We start from the raw sequence: 19357 nt of genomic DNA, 5'->3' as shown, positions 1-19357 counted from the left end.
GTGTGAACTTGATCCTGCCATTATGATATTAACTGGTTATTTTGCTCGTTAGTTGATGCAGTTTCCTCCTAGCCTCGATGGTCTTTACATTTTGGCATGTTTTTGCAATGGCTGGTACCAATTGTTCCTTTCCATGTTCAGGTCTTCCTTCAGGGTCTCTTGTAAGGCAGGCCTGGTGGTGACAAAATCTCTAAGCATTTGCTTATCTGTAAAGGATTTTACTTTAAAGTGACGTATTACTTTAAATAATCCATTTTACCTCCTGTTCATCTCAGTTTTAGAGTGAGGGTGTATTGAGAGAAAGAACAGCAGGAGGGCTCTCTCCCTTTTCCATCAAGTGGTGGGATGGTTCAGGGAGGGAAATAGAAGATGTAATGTTCTCTTCCCCATGTAGAGCACTGAAATATCAAAGGAACAGAGGAACAGTGGCAGAAGAACACCTTCTACTTTTCACTATTGTTATAGGATTGGTTGGTTCAAAAATAATGAGTTGGGAACCAGGAGATAAAATTCAGGAGTAATCATGAATCATGATCTTGTAAGTTAGGTAACAGAATCACAGACAAAGAAGGAAATAGATGATGCCTCATACTGGGCATAAATTTCTGCCTTCCAAGTGCACTAATCTCTTTAAGGAAGCAACTGGGTTCTAATCGTTTTTGTACCACCAGGACCCTGCTCACTATCTAGGCCATAGTAGAAACTCTGTGGTTTGATGATCAAATGAGTTCCCACAACATAGCAAAGCATAATAGGAGAACACATTAACAATTGTTCCTGGTAGACCAGGAAGAGGAAATACATCTTAGGCTTTGGAAAGTCTTTGGTAGATAGCATAGATGGAACATCTACTACTATAAATTTACAGATTCAATAACCTGTACTCAGATTTCACCCCAGCCTCCCAATCCCAATGGCTGCCCATGAACTTGACATAGTCAAAAACTTCTCTATCTCTGAAATCCTAAATTTCCTGTTTTCATATCCTTGCTATAGGCTTCTACTTTCCAACCTTCTCATGCCCATGCACTTGCTCTTGAGTCCCCACGATCCCCTAATTTCCCTCTGGTCTATGAACTCTTCTTCCTCAATTTTCCCCTGAACTACTCACCCACACCAAGACTGATATTTTCATCTCCTCTTTACCTCTCTTTCACATTCACATAGTAAACTCCAACCTTTAATAAATTCTACAATCAAACCATGTATGCAGCTGGATAAAACCAAAGAAGACAGTATTTTATGGGAATAAAAAAGAGAGAATTATTACTTAACCATTACTAAAATTTTAAACTTATGCGCACCTTTATTGATTCTTAATCTCTATTTTCTGAGAAAGAGATTTCTCTCCTTTTCCAAGGACAAGCTCTCCACCTTCAGGATTTCATTGCTTGTCACCTTCTTCAGAGCCTTTTTCACTAATCCAGTGCATATTCATTCTCTCCCTTTCTGCCTCTTTTCCTTCAGACAATAAGTGTGTGCAAGACTGTTCCATCATAAATATGCAATAACATTCTTCTCTACCCACCACTCTATGACCCTTTCCCAATTCTTAACCAAATTTCTTGAAAAATTGTCTCTCCAGGTACCTGGAAATGGGAGTTTGTATTGTTTAATATTTTGTAGTTATTTGCCTGCTTCTCCAGCTTGTTTCTGAGATCTTCAATGTCAGGATTCAATCTTACTTACGTTACCTTCTATCACTGCTCATTTCATTATATTGTGGCTTCCACACTCCCCTCCTCTGAGTTGAAACAAATTTCTCTATGGTCACCAAGTGACCTTTGTCTCTGAATCTAATGAAAACATTCTCTCTCCTACTTCACTTGATCTTCCTGCTACAGTTAACACTGTTTTTAACTCACCTTTTTAGAACCACCTTCTCCATTCAAGGGTACTATTTGTCCACAATTGTATTTCTTCCTTGGCTTCTCCTTCTCTACCTTCTTTACTGAATTCTCTTTTCTGTCTTTTTTTTTTTTTTTTTTTTTAAGCAGCCTCAGCCTAACTTCAGGCAAAATAAACAATAGTCAGAATGATGCAAACTGAGAAGTCACACCATAAGAGACTTCATCTTAACCTTTATTTAAAGTAGCTCTTCTACTATATTTTCATGGTATTTGATATCTCAAGATTAAACCTTCATTCTGGAATTTCAGCATAATGTCTCTTTTATTAGCTTTCTCATTTTAGAGTTCCCATTTTATTCCTACCACTCCTCATAAACAGAGTGAAATTAGATGGTGACAAGGTGCCGAATAATATCCAGATATCAGTCACAATCCCAAATATATATAGGTAGTGAGAAGAGATTCCTCTATTCCTTTGGTTTCTTTCTCCTTCCAATGAAAAGGCAAAGCATCCATTTAATGAGTAGTATTTTCTCCTCATGGGTTACTCTCCTTGCTAAACCTCTCTTCCCCCAAACCCACATTTAAAGTCCATGTCTCTAAGAGGTCCTTTTAGATCTAGCCTGTTCAGATTTGCTTTTTTTTCTTTGATTATCTTTGCTGCAAGATTTTCTCTGAGTCATGAAGAAATAAAAAGACTTTTCTAAGAATTCATCCACAAGATAGGTTTACCCTACTGTCTGTAACCACTGACATGCAAATTGAGGTAGTCTAGAAGGTAATATTTTATCTATCTTCCAGATTTTCATCAGTCTACAAAGCAACTTTGAAAACGTTTCCTCCATGGAGAAAATTCCCCACCACCACCCTCAAAACATTTTTTCTTTGCTTTGTCCACAGGAATGTCCATCAAAACTTCCTAAATGTGACCTCTCTTGGAAGGAAGGTCAAGAAGGTAGAGAGACACAAGCAATGCATAGAATATCATGAGCACACACACACACACAGTTACTCAAAGGTACCAGAAAATATATGTTTTTACACTCTTATACTTACACACCCAGGTATTTATAGGCACTATCTCACACACTCACATACACACAAACTATCAAACACTTCCTTACTCACACAAAATAGTATCATGCAACAACTTAGGAAGACTCATTGGTATTATGCAATATATTTCAAATACTCCCTTATGTTTAAGCCCTCCTGAATAAATGTTTACACACACACACACACACACACAGTCACAAATGCATCAGCATTAACAAAACCACAATAATATCTCCACCAATTATTTTCCCATATACATACATATACACTGACATACACAATACTGAAAATCCAGCTAAGATTGACAACTACATTGTTAAATGACTTCAGTTCATTTGGTTCTGTAACTTTTCTCCAGCTGTACACACAAAAGTCAGGTATCAAAAACAAAAATTCAAATTGTAGGCTTTTAAATAAGAAGTATAAAATATCCTTGAGACAAAAATGTACAAATGATGCAGCAGTGCCTTAACTCAATGATATGTGGTTTGGTAGTATGGTTTTGATTTAGATGGAAACCTGATATCAAGGGTCTGTGATCCTGGATTTTGTAAGGGGTCAGATTTGGCTCACATTTAGAAGGGGAGATATAAGGGTTAAAGGCTGCCTGGAATTTTGGCAACAGTGTTAAAATTTAGAATAAAATCTAGATACAAAGGTCAGGTGGGCAGTGTGATGCAGGGAGCACTCACTGGATGGAAGATGCTTTCCTTGTAGCTGGATATACTATGCTGTGGGTCCAGCTGGCAACGGCATCAGCTCATTCTCCTAAGACTTATAAATTTATGAGCCCTCCAGAACCCCAAGGCTTGCTTGTGTGTGGTAGGAGGAGGAACCATGGAAACAACTGGGAGGGCAGTACAGTGAAGAGTGAGTTGGGCCATAAGAAAATTGCTCCCAGGAGAATTTCTTTCTTGGCCCAATTATCCCTGATGTAATCATCCATATCTATTAGTGTGTTAATCCTTCTTTTATCAGGGAATGTAAACACACTGCATACATGTATGCACAGAAACATAAATAGCCTTAGTTCTCCTAAGACCTTCACAGATACCCCCTGAGACCTATTTAACTATTTATTTACTAACATTCACATTGCCTCATTCAAATTTACACACATACAAACAGATAAACACAAATATGCTCAGGCAGTTGCCCAGTGCTCTAGTCACTAATTGTATGTATTGACACATCAAATACACATTATAATCTATGTATTCTTACATTGATTATATATACCAATTTAAATTATAGACAAAACTTAGAAAAAGACTATGAAATAGAGACTTATATTTGAAGAAATGCTTCAAATACATTTCGCTGCTTACATAGCTAAAAATATATATTTCAGATACATATTCACATTCTCATTAACAAATCAATAAAATATTCAACAAATTCAGATCTCCACATTTATTCAGACTCACACGTGGAATTTAAGTGTGTTATGTATTTTTGTACAAATGCATGCTAGCATCCATATAACAAATTTCTTATGCAAGCGCTCCTTTTACTCCATCACTATATGGAACCTAAAAGTTATAATCAGTTTATTTCTGCCAACCAAACAGATAAAAACACATTTTTGAGAATCATTTTAGTCTAGATATTATTATCAGTACTGATGGTATACAGACCAATAAAGACATAGCACCTACCCTTGCAAAGAAGATAAATATTTAAAAACTAATCCACCTACCAGGCTAAATATATCTCCAATCTTACCTAGAAATATGTTATAAACATATTTCAAAACAAGGCCAATGCATTTATCAAAACTTATCTAGTGTGCATTTAAGATTTGTGCATGGTATATTTGAAAGAAATCAAAGAACTATACAATATAATTAACTACAAATAATATTATAACTGCTGAACTATTTATGGAGAAGCGTACTGGTGTTACAATTTACTTTGAGAGGCATCCAAAAGGTGAGTTGTATTGATAAATTAGTAGAAAGATGGATACATCAGAACATAAATAAGAAATCAAGCATAATAAAATATTCATGGTAGAATTTATGTCATGAGTATACTGGTATTTACTGTGAAATTCTTTCAAGTTTTCTGTGTTTGAAATTTTTCATAATAAAATGTTGGGAAATTTTTAATGAAAAAAGGATGAAGCGAGACATAGTCTATTATGCCAAAACTACAAACCATGTTCAAAACACCAGTGAAAACGCAAACTAATACAAGTGATCTCAATGTCCTTTAAACTAACCCTGAGCATCTTTCATATCAACTCAGTATTTAGCATGTTATGGGATAAATTTTATGTATTTGACATAATTGATATTTTCACATGACTAAAGAAAAAAATCAAATTTTTCAGTTGAAGCTATTTTGCCAAAGATTAATTACTTACGTTCAACAAATAAACATCCCCTGCCATGCCTATAATCCATTCCAGGGACATCTATTTCTTCCCCCGCAGGTCTGTCTCTCCAGTGGATGCCACAGAAACATGCAGAGCCAACTATAATAGAGTGTGGTCACTGCCTTCATGACAGAACTGAACAGCGTTATGAAGAAAAGAGGCATTGATTCTACTTCAGTGGGTAAGGTTTTAGAGATATAGGGATATAGTATTTGATAGTGTACCTGCCAGAAGTAGTTCCCAGAGAAATCTGGTCATCTGGCTTTAAGGGAGAAGATCATTATGTACAACAGAATCTCTATTCCCTAGAACTCTAAAATGTCAATTACTTTCATCTTTCATGGACTACAAAAAGTTGATGCTTTGCATGGTGCTGACCATGAAAATGAAAGCCCCTAGGAGATCTTATCTTATAATGATAATAATACAATAAGAATGAGGCAAATAAAATGCACTTCTGTTCTGTATTAAGGCTAAGCCCATTTACCCTCAAGTCCACTCCTGACTCTTCTGCGACTCTTTGTATCACACCTATCCAACCATTACTTGAAGAATATGATGGATAGAGCTGGTTGGGAAGCAATGACAGATGCAAGGTATCCCTCACTCCACTCCCCTGCCTCAAGCAGTCTCTAGTGTGAGATGCATCTCTTCTATGGTTCCAGCTTCCACTGGTTGGTCTCACTTTGGCTGTAGTTCTGGTAATCCCATCTTTGGCTTTCCAGTCTATAGGTGGTAGTAGCTTCCTGCTGTTACAGATCTCTAGACTATGTTACTATCTGCTGGTCAGTTCCTCAGTTCTTTTGAAATCTGTATAAATAATTTCCAGGATTAAGCGTATTTGGTTTTATTGTACTTGTTATTATGTTATCACCGTTCAGTCTCAATCCCATATCTTCTATACCATTTTTTGGAATATTGGGATTGAGCCTCTGCAAACTGCATTCCTCCTTTGCCAACCAGCTCCCAAGATCTACAAATACAGTGCATTAGGAAGCTGGAGCAGGAAGAAAGAACTTGTACCCTACTTCCTTTCTCTTGCTCTTTCCCCAGTGGCACTTCTTTACTCAAGTACTAGTGGTCAATTCCAGTGGCCTTAGTTCGTTATATTTTGAAGCTTTCCAACACTTCGACACCAGCCTTACAATGCCCTATTAAAGACCTAAGAATTAGCCAGATAAGTGTCCCTTCAACCCCAATCTCAGAGGAGTAAATCCTAGTCACAGGGAATCTCTCTTCTGAATTCTTGAGACCCCAGCATCACCTAAACAGTGACCACTCCTCAAAGTCTGAGTTTCAGCTTTGCAACACTCCTGTTTCAAATTTGTAAGATTTAATCATGCCAAATTCCTACCTTTTTTCCTCCAGTCCTAGGCTTAGAAGCTATGTCCTGAAGTTGCTGCCTATAATGATACCTTCATATTCCCTTTTTGTCTTGTGCATTCACCAATATTTGCTTAACAATTCATTAATTTTTCTCAATTAAAAGAGCTGGTGTGTTTCTTATATTCTGGCTAGACCATAACTGAATCCTAATTTTTGTTCCTGGGTTAGATTGTGACTGACCCGTGTGAAGCCAACAGAGTCACTTAATATGATCCACGCCTAGTAGATGTTAATCTAAATGAATAAACTAACATTGATAAACGTACCTTTCTGCTCTGATAGCAACATTGACGGAAAGACTATTGTTGCAGTGAGATAGGGCATTTTTTGTAAAAGCCTGATCATTTCTTGAATGGGGTACAAGTTAGAGAGAGCTGGCATGATGTTGTCTTATGTCCTATCCAAAAGACTGCAAGGTTCCACAAGAGGTTGTGGAAGGAGTTACAAACAACCACAGAGAATATTTTAGCTTAAACCAAGTGGAGAACAAGTGAAAAATGAGAAGCTTCTAAGAATAATCTTTGAAAGTAAATGTAAGAAAGAGTCAGCTTTATACATGTAAGAGACCCAGTTAACATGATAACAACTAACTGCAGCACCAATTAATTGTGAACTTTCCATTCCCCCATCTGTCTCTTTCTGGCAGGAGAAGCCAGAAATCAGAGTTAGCACATGAAGAATGAAAGAAGAAGAAAGGATACAGCTCTGAATGCTGGAAAATTTGACTATTATTCCAGACTAAACATTCTAGTTATTCACCAGAAGGTATTTTATTATTTGAATGTGACCAGAAAATTTAAAGAACAGAGTTTTCGTACAGGAATATAAAAGGAGAACCAGCCCCACTCAATATATTTAAAGAGACAAGAAGAGAAAAACTAGTCAGTTTCTGATTGCACCTCAGTTGATGGGCTTGGTCATCATATCACATAAACCTAGAATCACTTAGGAGGTAATGAGCTCCTCTCTTATAGTGATTGCCTCTCTATCACTAAAAGATGTTTTGATGGGGTAGAGAATTGGTCTGACAGATTGCTAAGTTCTAGAGAATTGGTCTGACAGATTGCTAAGTTCTTTTTCAGCTAAAAGAGCACATGCTTTATTCTCAGTAGTTATTACGGACCTCAGGAGATTAAAACCTCCCTGAAGAATTTTCAGACACAAAGTCAGCATCACTGCCCTCTATCCCAGGGCCTATCATGAGACATAAAAGTGGCAGGCATGAATTCACTTCAGCAGAGAGAGGGAAGAACTTGTTCTGTGGGTGGCTCATCAGTCTCTCTTCTGGTGAGTTCTGAAACCCTGTAGGAATAAGCCAGCTGATTCTCCTGAAGCCTACTCCATGAAAGCATTAGACTGGGCAAGGGGTATGGTGAGGGGAAGTGGAAGAGATTGGTGGAGGGTATCTGATAGAAGCATCTTAGTAGAATGAGCAAAGGAGCAGGAAAGATCTCTGGACTTGGGGTTCTTGTTCTGGCACTGCCATGTACTGATTTTATAACCCCAAGCAATTCATTGTACTTCTCTAGAGTTCTTACTTGCCATAGTCAATTTCTCTGTGACTCCAAGTTTCAAAGGGCAAAGTTTCTGTGGCTCATTAACATTGCTGCAAATTCAGAGAGGGAAGCCCGCCTCAGGATACACGAACAGTTCAGGAATCTAGAAGGGAAGTGGTCACAACCTATCCCATGACAAACAGCTGAAGCACATGTGGTTTAATTTTACTCTTCCCTTATGAATTCAGTGATAACAAAATATGTAAAAGTCTCCAGGATATTAAAAGGAGAAATCAGCTAAACTTTAGATGAACAACGAACAGCTAACAATTTTCATTCTTTATTATCCATGATATAGATTGAAAACTATGGTCTTTAGACAGTCTTTCTGTACATTCCTCTAGTCTCTGTCTACCTTCTTTCTGCCCCCATAACAGCGTCATAGCAAACTCTCACAGGCAGTCTTTGCTTGATTAAAAAGCAAAATAAAGTAAAAGAACATCAAAGCCATAAAGGGTCCCAGAAAATGTCCTTAAAAATAAGACATACACCAGGCACGGTGACTCATGCCTATAATCCCAGCACTTTGGGAGACTGAGGTGGGCAGATCACCTGAGGTCAGGAGTTTGAGACCAGTCTGGCCAATATGGTGAAACCCTATCTCTACTAAAAATACAAAAATTAGCCAGGTGTGGTGGCAGGCGCCTGTAATCCCAGCTACTCAGGAGACTGGGGCACGAGAATCGCCTGAACCTGGAAGGCAGAGGTTGCAGTGAGCCAAGATTGTGCCACTGCACTCCACCCTGGATGATGGAGCAAGACTCAGTCTCAAATAAATAAATAAATAAATAAATAAATAAATAAATAAATAAAATACAATACATAGGTCTAGAAAAAGAAATGGAATTTTCTACGCTCATATAGCCAGAACCTTCCAGAGCCAGGGTCAGGACTCCTGACACCCTCAGGGTCCTTTCTTCTAAACTGCCTGATTCTTATATGACTTCAGAAATGTCAAGGTTCTAGGTTCCAGGAATAGGAGAATTCGTGTTCGGCCTTGGAGACAAGTACTTTAGTATAATTTTTTCCTATGTATCTGCCCTTAGCCACTCACTTTCTTTATTTAAGGGTACCTGTGAAATCTTTGTTCAGAAATGCATTCCTCTATTTTCCTTTTAAACTTCCTCTCCAATGCCTTAATGATGCTTCAAAGACCTTGGTAAGAGAGAAGAGAGTCATTGTTCAACTCCCACCTGTGAGTGAGAGCCTGCGGTGTCTGGTTTTCTGTTCCTGTGTTAATTTGCTGAGGATGATGGCTTCCAGCCTCATCCATGTCCCTGCAAAGGACATGACCTGCATGCTCTGCACATGTATCCCAGAAATTAAAGTGAAAAAAAAAAGAAAAGAAAAAGAGAGAGAGAGAGGAGAGTCTTAAAAGTCTTTAAATTGAGGTTTTATCACCTGGTCTCCACAAACTGTGAGGAAAGTTCATCTCACTGGGTCTCAGTGTCCATATCTGTTAAGTATTAAATGAGAAAATAAATATAAAGTTCTTTGCAGAGTACTTAGCACATCATGTGTGTTCAATAAGTATTCATTTTCTTTCTCAGTATTACTTTATTCCTATCTGTCCAGACAACCTGCAAAGTTAGCAATCCCCAAGGTATGGGAATTGATGTAATTCTGGAACAATCAGGCAGTCTTTCTTCTACAAATACTAAAACATAAGTACCCAGACCCAGAACGGCTTTGACCTTGCCCTGAACAAATCTTGCTTTCAGACTGTTTTCTTCTCCCTTCTCTTTCTGTTACTTTTACATTGGCTTGGTTCTCTTCTATGTATTGTGATGTCTTTCTACAAGACTTTATGTGAAGAATGAGAGTGTAGTCAAACGGGAGAAATAAGAGACAGACATCAGTCCTGGATCCCAAGGAATCGGAGTTCTTGAGGAGACACAGGCATGTGCAGACTGCGTTCTAAGACCAGAAGGGACAAACTCAGTATAAACATGGAGGGGCCACCACTGCCTTGCTGGAAACCATAGTACCTGTGAGTTATGTATTGCTGGGGAAATTTTAAAAATGCTTCCTGGGGTGACAATGCGGCATTGCACCCCATTCCACAACCTCTGTTACTTTTAGATACCTCATGCACCCTATTAGCTTGAAAAGTCTGCTTAGTGAAAAGCCTAGCCTTACTGTATCCTCATCCACCATGAGTGGATGTTAGGACCAGATTGTTAAATGGCTTACCATAAAATGAGAATCTTAGGAAATCACTTCCATTTTCCCTCTGAGACTGCACGGTGAATTCTCAGCCTTCTTAAACATTATTACTATATTATGTTTAGTAAATATAAGGCCATTGGAAATACTGAAGCTTTGACACACACAAGTGTGTCAAAAACAGAATAAACAATACAATCACTGTGACAGAGAAATGGCTGTAGGAAATAATATATGAGTGCAAGCATAAGAAAAATGGTGAATAAATACAAGACATTAAGGGTTTAAAAAGTGCCTGTGTGGATTAGTGGACTGATATCAGTGGGCAGTCCCCAGGCATGTAGATAGAAGGATCGTGTGAGTATACAAATCTACGTGTCTATGAGTGTGTATGTATGTATAAATGCTGCATATATGTCAATGCAGACTGAGAGTATGAGGACAAGATGTGCATGTTAAATGGTGTAAAGATCAAGAGGGATTGTGTGAATATATTTGCATAACAAGAGTGACTTTATGAGATATGGAGAGAGTATGTGAATGAGCATCTTGTTAGAGTATGAATGAACTTTCTTACTACCTGTTGTGAAGGTACATTAATGTGTCCTTGTGACTAACGGGTATTTTGAGAGTACATCTAACCATGTGAGGGCATGTAAATTTGTATTTGGAACAATGCTCTCACACACAGAACGCTAGTGTACCTATAGAATATTTAGGGACAAATGCATAATTTTTCCAGAAACAGATACAGCCTTGTGCCTTTGCACAAATACATGTTGTTTCTGGTGTTGCTTTTTTGCAGTAGCTCTGCCAATAAAAAGCTGATGCCCAGAGGCTGTCAATGACCTCCACACCCTACTGTCCTTTTCCCTCTCCATCCAAGCACATGACACGATGCAAACCTGCTCTGGGAATTTCTCTCATTAATTAGGGACACATGTGAATTAAGCAAAGTTTTTAAGAAAATATTTAAATATTTCCAAGTGCTATTGATAACACAAACTCGTGCTTTCTTCGCTGGTGGTGTGAATTGTAGTTAGCGTATTTCTATTGAATGATGCCTCCGAAATACATGAAAGTTGTAGAAATGTAGTTTAAACATTTTCCTTTTAACTAATTTCTATTATTGAAGTATTTGTCAATGTCTCCCTTCTTCAAAAGACAGAGGGAAATATTAGCTCAGCCTGCAGCCTGATCATCATAAAATATGAAGAAAAGTTTGCCTGCATCATCTCAAAAGCAGTGATTTCATGAATGCATCAGTTTTCATTTATGTCGACATCATCGCTTTGTCTCTTATTTCCTGATTTCTTATCCTCCAGCAAGTGCAACTGTTAGAATTCTCCAAGTCAGAAGATCTGACCCTGAAAAGTACCCTAAGTTTGTTCTGCTATGGGGTCGTTCAATGTCACTCACCCTGCATTCTTCCTCCTGACTGGTATCCCTGGTCTGGAGAGCTCCTGGCTGGCGGGGCCCCTCTGTGTGATGTACGCTGTGGCCCTTGGGGGAAATACAGTGATCCTGCAGGCTGTGCGAGTGCAACCCAGCCTCCATGAGCCCATGTACTACTTCCTATCCATGTTGTCCTTCAGTGATGTGGCCATATCCATGGCCACACTGCCCACTGTACTCCGAACCTTCTGCCTCAATGCCCGCAACATCGCTTTTGATGCCTGTCTAATTCAGATGTTTCTTATTCACTTCCTCTCCATGATGGAATCAGGTATTCTTCTGGCCATGAGTTTTGACCGCTATGTGGCCATTTGTGACCCCTTGCACTATGCCACTGTGCTCACCACTGAAGTCACTGCTGCAATGGGTTTAGGTGCAGCTGCTCGAAGCTTCATCACCCTCTTCCCTCTTCCCTTTCTTATTAAGAGGCTGCCTATCTGCAGATCCAATGTTCTTTCTCACTCCTACTGCCTGCACCCAGACGTGATGAGGCTTGCCTGTGCTGATATCACTATCAACAGCATCTATGGACTCTTTGTTCTTGTATCCACCTTTGGCATGGACCTGTTTTTTATCTTCCTCTCCTATGTGCTCATTCTGCATTCTGTCATGGCCACTGCTTCCCATGAGGAACGTCTCAAAGCTCTCAACACATGTGTGTCACATATCCTGGCTGTACTTGCGTTCTATGTGCCAATGACTGGGGTCTCCACAGTGCACCGCTTTGGGAAGCATGTCCCACGCTACATACATGTCCTCATGTCAAATGTGTACCTATTTGTTCCTCCTGTGCTCAACCCTCTCATTTATAGTGCCAAGACAAAGGAAATCCGCCAAGCCATTGTCCGCATGTTTCGCCACATCAAAATATGACTTTCACACTTGGCTTTAGAATCTGTTGTTTATTTTGGCCATAGGTTCTCATCAGTAGCATCATCATCATCATCATCATCATCATCATCATCATCATCATCAAAGTATAAGATAGATTATGTGCTGTGGGGAAAGTAGGCCAGGAAATGGTGATGCAAAAATTATAACACAAAACAAGGAGTTCCAAATGAATAGTACATTCACTAAATACCAACAGCATTCTTAGAAAGATAAATATTGGGGGCAATTGAGTAATTAGACAAGTTTTACAGAGGAAGATTAATTTAAGCTAGGAATTATTTTCTATAATAATGAATATTACTAATATAACAATTAACAAACTTAGTCCTAAAATGTGTCAAGTTCTATTATAATTTGTGTGTATTAATTCACTTAATATTCATACAAATCCTCTAAGACACAGATAATTAATTCTTCAGACTAACATAGATAATAGGTGGTCCAGTTGACATTCAATACTAATCTCTCTCTATTGTTAGTGCAGCACCCAACCACTACAAATATGGCCTGATAGTCAAATTGGCATTATTTAACATTACCATTGCTGCCTTTGCTTTCCCCACCACTGTTATTCTCAAACACTCACACATTGCTTTAACTTCACAAAGTGACATCAGATTAACTATTAGAACTCACTACAAAATGTATGAACAAATGTGATCCAGGTAAACTGATAGATATTGACATTTAGGAAAATCTCCAGATTTCTCTTTACTTCTTTTATCTGCCCAGCACTCAACCCTCACCAACAAAAAGTGATATTCAATACCTGAGATATCTGATTCATAGAATTTTGGGGGATAGGGCAAATTATGCTAGGGGCACAACTTCTCTTTCTCTTTCCTTCTTGAGATTTTAACTGTCTTCCAACACCAACATGGCACAAGTATACATATGTAACAAACCTGCACATTATGCACATGTACCCTAGAACTTAAAGTATAATAATAATTTTTTAAAAATTACATGTTAAGAGATGTTAGAAATTAAATCCTTCTAGGATTTCCAGTTGCCAAAAAAAACAAAAACAAAAACAAAACAAAACAAAACAAAGCCTAGGATAGACAGACTAGAGCACTTATTGTTTAGATACCCGAAAATAATTCTTTCAGACCTTCTCATACTCTTCCCTTGATACCAGAGGTAGGATATAGTAAGAAATTCCTTGGTGCCAATTTTGGCGCTCTCATACTAAATTTAGATTTACTTGTAGATCAAAAGAGAAAAAAGAGAGAGGGGAGAGAGAGAGGGAAAGAGGAAGAGAGAAAGAGAAAGAGAGATAGATATAGATATAGATATATAGATATAGATATAGATACAGATATAGATATAGATATAGATATAGATACTATGTAGTCTAACTTAACTCACCAGGGAAACTCATCCAGAAACCACGTGGTAGCAAAGCATATTGTTATCTAGAGTTTTTTTCTCTTTGTACAAAGCTGTATTGAGGAAATATCAAGAAGAGACAGAGTCAGAAAGAAGGAGCTATTTTAAAAAGGAGATAATGTAAGTACTCGGGATTCAGATTTTTCAAAAATGTCTACAGGTACAATAAGAGACTAATAATATATGTGTCCTGGTCCACTAAATAGATTGCTTTTAGAACAATGTTTGGATAGTGCAACTTAGCATGATTTCCAATGGAAAATTATTAGGGTACTTAGTGGTTTAGATTAAAGCATGGTCTTCAGTCAATTTAAATAATAACTTTTCTGATTCACATAAGAAGCTCCTATTTCAACATGAAATAATAATTTTAATGCTTTGATATTTTAGTTTCTAATATATACAATGAATACATAAATATAAAGGCAAGGCTTAGGGAAGCTCCCAAATGAAAGAAAACTCTCACTGATTCCTACCTCAGAAGCAGCAAAGGATACATTCTTTTGACCATAGGACTTACTTAGAAACCCAATGGTGTAACATAGAAAGGACAAGGAACAAGAAAATATGAGCCTCCCAAAAAGCCTGTGACTCCTTTGCACTTTATTTTCCCCTTCCTTTCTTCAGCATTAATTAAAAGAGCTACTGATTTTTGGTTCTAATGGAAAAGGCATATTTATATTTTTCCTTCCCTCATGAGGCAGGTACCATAGGAAAAATGCAGGACCACTCCTGCAGCTCTAATCCTAAAAAGGCTTAAGCTAAGCCCTGTTTTTGTTTTTGTTTTTGTTTTTATTTTGACTTTGGGTTAAAAACTCTTTAACTTCTTTTTATTTAACATGATCTTTTTTGAACTCAACATTTTCCCTTATTGAAATAGCAAAAATACTTCTGGCCTAAAATAAAGGTAAAAATCAAACTGTTTTTGAATTCTTTGGTTACTTTTTCTTTTCTCAACTTTTATTTTAATTTCAGGTGGTACATGTGCAGGTTTCTTACATGCGTAAATTGCATGTCACTGGGGTTTGGGGGACAAATTATTTCATCACCCAGGTAGTGAGCATATATTTCGTGCCCAAATCTCATGTTGAAATATAATCTCCATTATCGAAGGTGGAACTTGGTGGGAGGTGACTGGATCACGGGGACAGATTTCTCACGCATAGTTTAGAACCATTCTCTTGATGCTGTTCTCATGATAATGAGTGAGTTCTCACGAGTCTGGTTGCTTTTTTTTTTTTTTAACATATTTTAATTAAGCTAATATATGCAAAACACTACTGTTTCCATCTATAATCAATATTCAAACTTGTCCATGAGTTTTTTTATTGATACATAATTGTTGTACAAATGTTGGGGGTACATTTGGTATTTTGATACATGCATCAAATATGTAATGATTGAACTAGGGCAATGGAGACATCCATCACTCTAAACATTCACCCCCTCTATGCTGGGGACATTCTAATTCCACTCCTCCAGCCATTTGGAACTATACAACAAATTATTGTGAGTGTACCTGTCTGATTCTTACTTTGGAAGCTTCCTCTCAGGGGCGTACTCCACCCTGTGAGGTGTGGGGTGTCAGACTGCCCCTAGTGGGGGATGTCTCCCAGTTAGGCTACTCAGGGGTCAGGGACCCACTTGAGCAGGCAGCCTGCCCCTTCTCAGATCTCAACCTCTGTGTTGGGAGATCCACTGCTCTCTTCAAAGCTGTCAGACAGAGTCATTTGCATCTGGGCAGGTTTCTGCTGCTTTTTTTGTTGTTGTTGTTTAGCTGTGCCCTGTCCCCAGAGGTTTCCTTGGCAGGTTTCCTTGAGCTGCTGTGAGCTCCACCCAGTTGGAGCTTCCCAGTGGCTTTGTTTACCTACTTAAGCCTCAGCAATGGCGGGCGCCCCTCCCCCAGCCTTGCTGCTGCCTTGCGGTTAGATCGCAGACTGCTGTGCTAGCAATGAGGGAGGCTCCGTGGCCGTGGGACCCTCCCGGCCAGGGGTGGGTATAATCTCCTGGTGTGCCCCTTTGCTTAAAGCGCAGTATTGGGGTGAGAGTTACCTGATTTTCCAGGTGTTGTGTGTCTCACTTCCCCTGGCTAGGAAAAGGGATTCCCTTCCCCCTTGCGCTTCCCAGGTGAGGTGATGCCTCACCCTGCTTCAGCTCTCGCTGGTCGGGCTGCAGCAGCTAGCCAGCACCGATTGTCCGGCACTCCCTAGTGAGATGACCCCAGTACCTCAGTTGAAAATGCAGAAATCACCGGTCTTCTCTGTCACTCGTGCTGGGAGTTGGAGACTGAATCTGTTCCTATTCGGCCATCTTGCTCCGCCTCCGAAGTCTGGTTGTTTAAAAATATATGGCACTGCTTACCTCTGTCTCTATTAGTCCTGCTCTGGACATCTGGTGTGCCTTCTCCATCTTCACCTTCCACAATGATTGTAAGTTTCCTGAGGCCTTCGCAGAATCCAATCTGATGCCAGCATCATGGTTCCTGTACAGCCTGCAGAACGATTATTTCTTTACAGCAATGTGAAAATGAATTAATACAGCATAGTAACAAATAGGTAGTTTTTTGAACCCCATACTCTTCCCACAATGCCCCTTCAAGTAGGCCTGAGTGTCTGCTATTCCTATCTTTGTATCCATGTGTATTCAAAGTTTCACTCCCACTTGTATGTGAGAAAAGATGGTTTTGGTTTTCTGTTCATGCATTAATTCACCTAGAGGATAATGACCTGAAGTCACATCCATGTAGCTGCAAAGGACATGATTTTGTTCTTTTTATGGCTACGTAGTACTCCATGGTATGTATGTACCACATTTTCTTTAACTAGTCCACTGTTGAAGGGCACCTTGTTTGATTTCATGTCTTTGCTATTGTAAATAGTGCTGCAATGAACATACAAGTGTATGTGTCTTTTTGGTAGAATGATTTATACTCCTTTGGGTATACAGTAATAGATTTGCTGGGTCAATGGATAGCTCTGTTTTAAGTTCTGTGAGAAATGCCCAAACTTCTTTCCACAGTGGCTGCACTAATTTACATACCCACCAACAGTGTATAAATGTTCCATTTTCTCTGCAACCTCGCCAGCAACTGTAATTTTTTGATCTTTTAGTAACAATCATTCTGACTGGTATGAGGTGATATCTCATTGAGGTTTTGATTTGCATTTCTCTAATGATTAATAATGTTTAACATTATTCTATATGCTTGTTGGCCACGTATATGTCTTCTTTTGGGAATGATATCTTTATGTCCTTTGCCCATTTTTAATGGAGTTATGTGTTTTCCATGTTGATTTAAGCTGCTTATAGATTCTGGATATTAGACATTTGTCAGGTCCATAGTTTGGAAGTATTTGCTCCTATTCTGTATGTTATTTATTCACTCTATTGATAGCTTCCTTTGCTGTGCTGAAGGTCTTTAGTTTAATGAGGTACAACTTGTATATTTTTGTTTTTGTTGCAATGGCTTTTGGAGATTTCATCATGAAATATTTCCCAAGGCCTATGTCCAGAATGGTATTTCCTAGGTTTTATTCTAGGATTTTTATAGTTTTAGTTATAGTATCATGTTTAAGTGTTTAATTTATTTTCAATTGATTTTTGTGTATGATGAAAGGAAGGGGTCCAGTTTCAATCTGCTGGGTATGGTTAGCCAGTTATCCCAGCATTGTGTATTAGGTGAATAAGGATTATTTTGCCCACTCCTTTTTATTTTTGACTTTGTCAAAGATCAGATAGTTGTAGGTGTGTGGCTTTGTTTCTGGTTTCTCTAACCTGTTCCATTGGTCTATTTGTACCAGTAACATGCTGCTTCGGTTACTGTAGCCTTGTAATTAATATAGTTTGAAATCAGGTGATGTGATGCCTCTGGTTTTGTTGTTTTTGTTTAGGATTGCTTTGGCTCTTTGCACTCTTTTTTGTTTGCTTTATATTAAATTTCAAATAGTTTCCCTAATTCTGAGAAGAATGTCATCGGTGGTTTGATAGGAATAATGTTGAATCTCTGAATTACTTTGGGAAGGTCATTTTAACAAAATTGATTCTTCCTATCCATGAGCATGAAATATTTTCCCATTTGTGTCCTCTCTGGTTTCTTTCAGCAGTGCTTTGTAATTCTCATTATAGAGATCATTCACCTGTACAATTAACTGTAATAGTAGGTATTTTATTCTTTTTGTAACTATTTTGACTGGGAATGAGTTCTTGATGTGGCTCTCAGCTTTGATGTTATTGATATGTAGAAATGCTACTGATTTTTGTACATCAATTTGTCTTAAATGTTTGCTGAAATTCCTTATCAGATCTAGGAGCCTATAGGCAAAGACTATGGGATTTTTTAGGTACAGAAACATGTCATCTGGAAACTATGGGATAGTTTAACTTCCTCTCTTCCTATTTGGATGCCTTTTATTTCTTTCTCTTGCTTGACGCTCTGGCTAGGATTTCCAATACTATGCAGAATAAGAGTGGTGAAAGTGAACAGCCTTGCTTTGCTTCAGTTCTCAAAAGGAATGCTTCTAACTTTTGTCCATTCAGTACAATGCTGGCTGTGGGTTTCTCATAGACAGCTCTTATTATTTTGAGGTATAATCTTTCAATGCCTAGTTTATTGAGTGTTTTTAACATAAAAGGATGTTGAATGATATTAACAGCCTTTTCTGTCTCTACTGAGATGGTCACATGGTCTTTGCTTTTAGTTCTGTTTAAGAGATGAATCACATTTGTTGATTTGTGTATGCTGAACCATCCTTGCATTCCAGGAACATAAAGCCAACTTGCTTATGGGGGATTAGCTCTTTGATGTGCTGCTGGATTAAGTTTGCTAGTATTTTGTTGAGGATTTTTTCATCTATTTTTATCAGGAATATTGGCCTACTAGTTTCATCAGGAATATATCGTACCTGTGCCAAGTTTTGTCATAAGGGTGATGCTGGCCTCATATAATGACTTTTGTCTGATGTATGCTTTGTAGATATTTTCTTCCATGCTAAACAAATCTACAAAAAAATAAAAACCATTAAAAGATGGGCAAAAGACATGAACAGACCGTTCTCAAAAGAAGACATACAGGTGGCCAACAAGCGTATGAAATAAAAGCTCAGTATCACTGATCTTTAGGGAAATGCGAGTCAAAACCACAACGGGATGCCATCTCCCATCCGTCTAAATGGCTATTACTAAAAAGCCAAAAAAGAACAGATGCTGGCGAGGTTGTGGAGAAA

General features: G+C 38.3%; 1 protein-coding gene and 1 long non-coding RNA gene across 2 annotated transcripts in view; both read left to right on the top strand.

The window, feature by feature from the left end:
- LOC111540935 overlaps positions 1 to 19357 on the top strand; it is a 112742-nt gene that overhangs the window by 91122 nt on the left and 2263 nt on the right. The window contains exon 4 of the long non-coding RNA XR_002731120.2: positions 5344 to 5467. This is a non-coding gene — a long non-coding RNA (uncharacterized LOC111540935). The remainder of the gene's footprint in view (positions 1 to 5343; positions 5468 to 19357) is intronic.
- Positions 11715 to 12770, top strand: LOC111540929 (olfactory receptor 51I2). The gene has a single exon (XM_023209611.1). It carries the CDS (start codon positions 11790 to 11792, stop codon positions 12720 to 12722), a length of 933 nt encoding a protein of 310 aa, XP_023065379.1. The 5' UTR covers positions 11715 to 11789; the 3' UTR covers positions 12723 to 12770.

Source organism: Piliocolobus tephrosceles, chromosome 13 (genome assembly GCF_002776525.5).
Source record: "Piliocolobus tephrosceles isolate RC106 chromosome 13, ASM277652v3, whole genome shotgun sequence".
NCBI lineage: Eukaryota > Metazoa > Chordata > Mammalia > Primates > Cercopithecidae > Piliocolobus > Piliocolobus tephrosceles.
The sequence above is the reverse complement of the archived record's forward strand: the minus strand, read 5'-3'. Positions and strand labels throughout refer to the sequence as shown.

What these genes read in the sequence shown, in the direction of transcription:
- LOC111540929 (XM_023209611.1), top strand. Translation starts at nt 11,790, where the DNA reads ATGGGGTCGTTCAATGTCACTCACCCTGCATTCTTCCTCCTGACTGGT.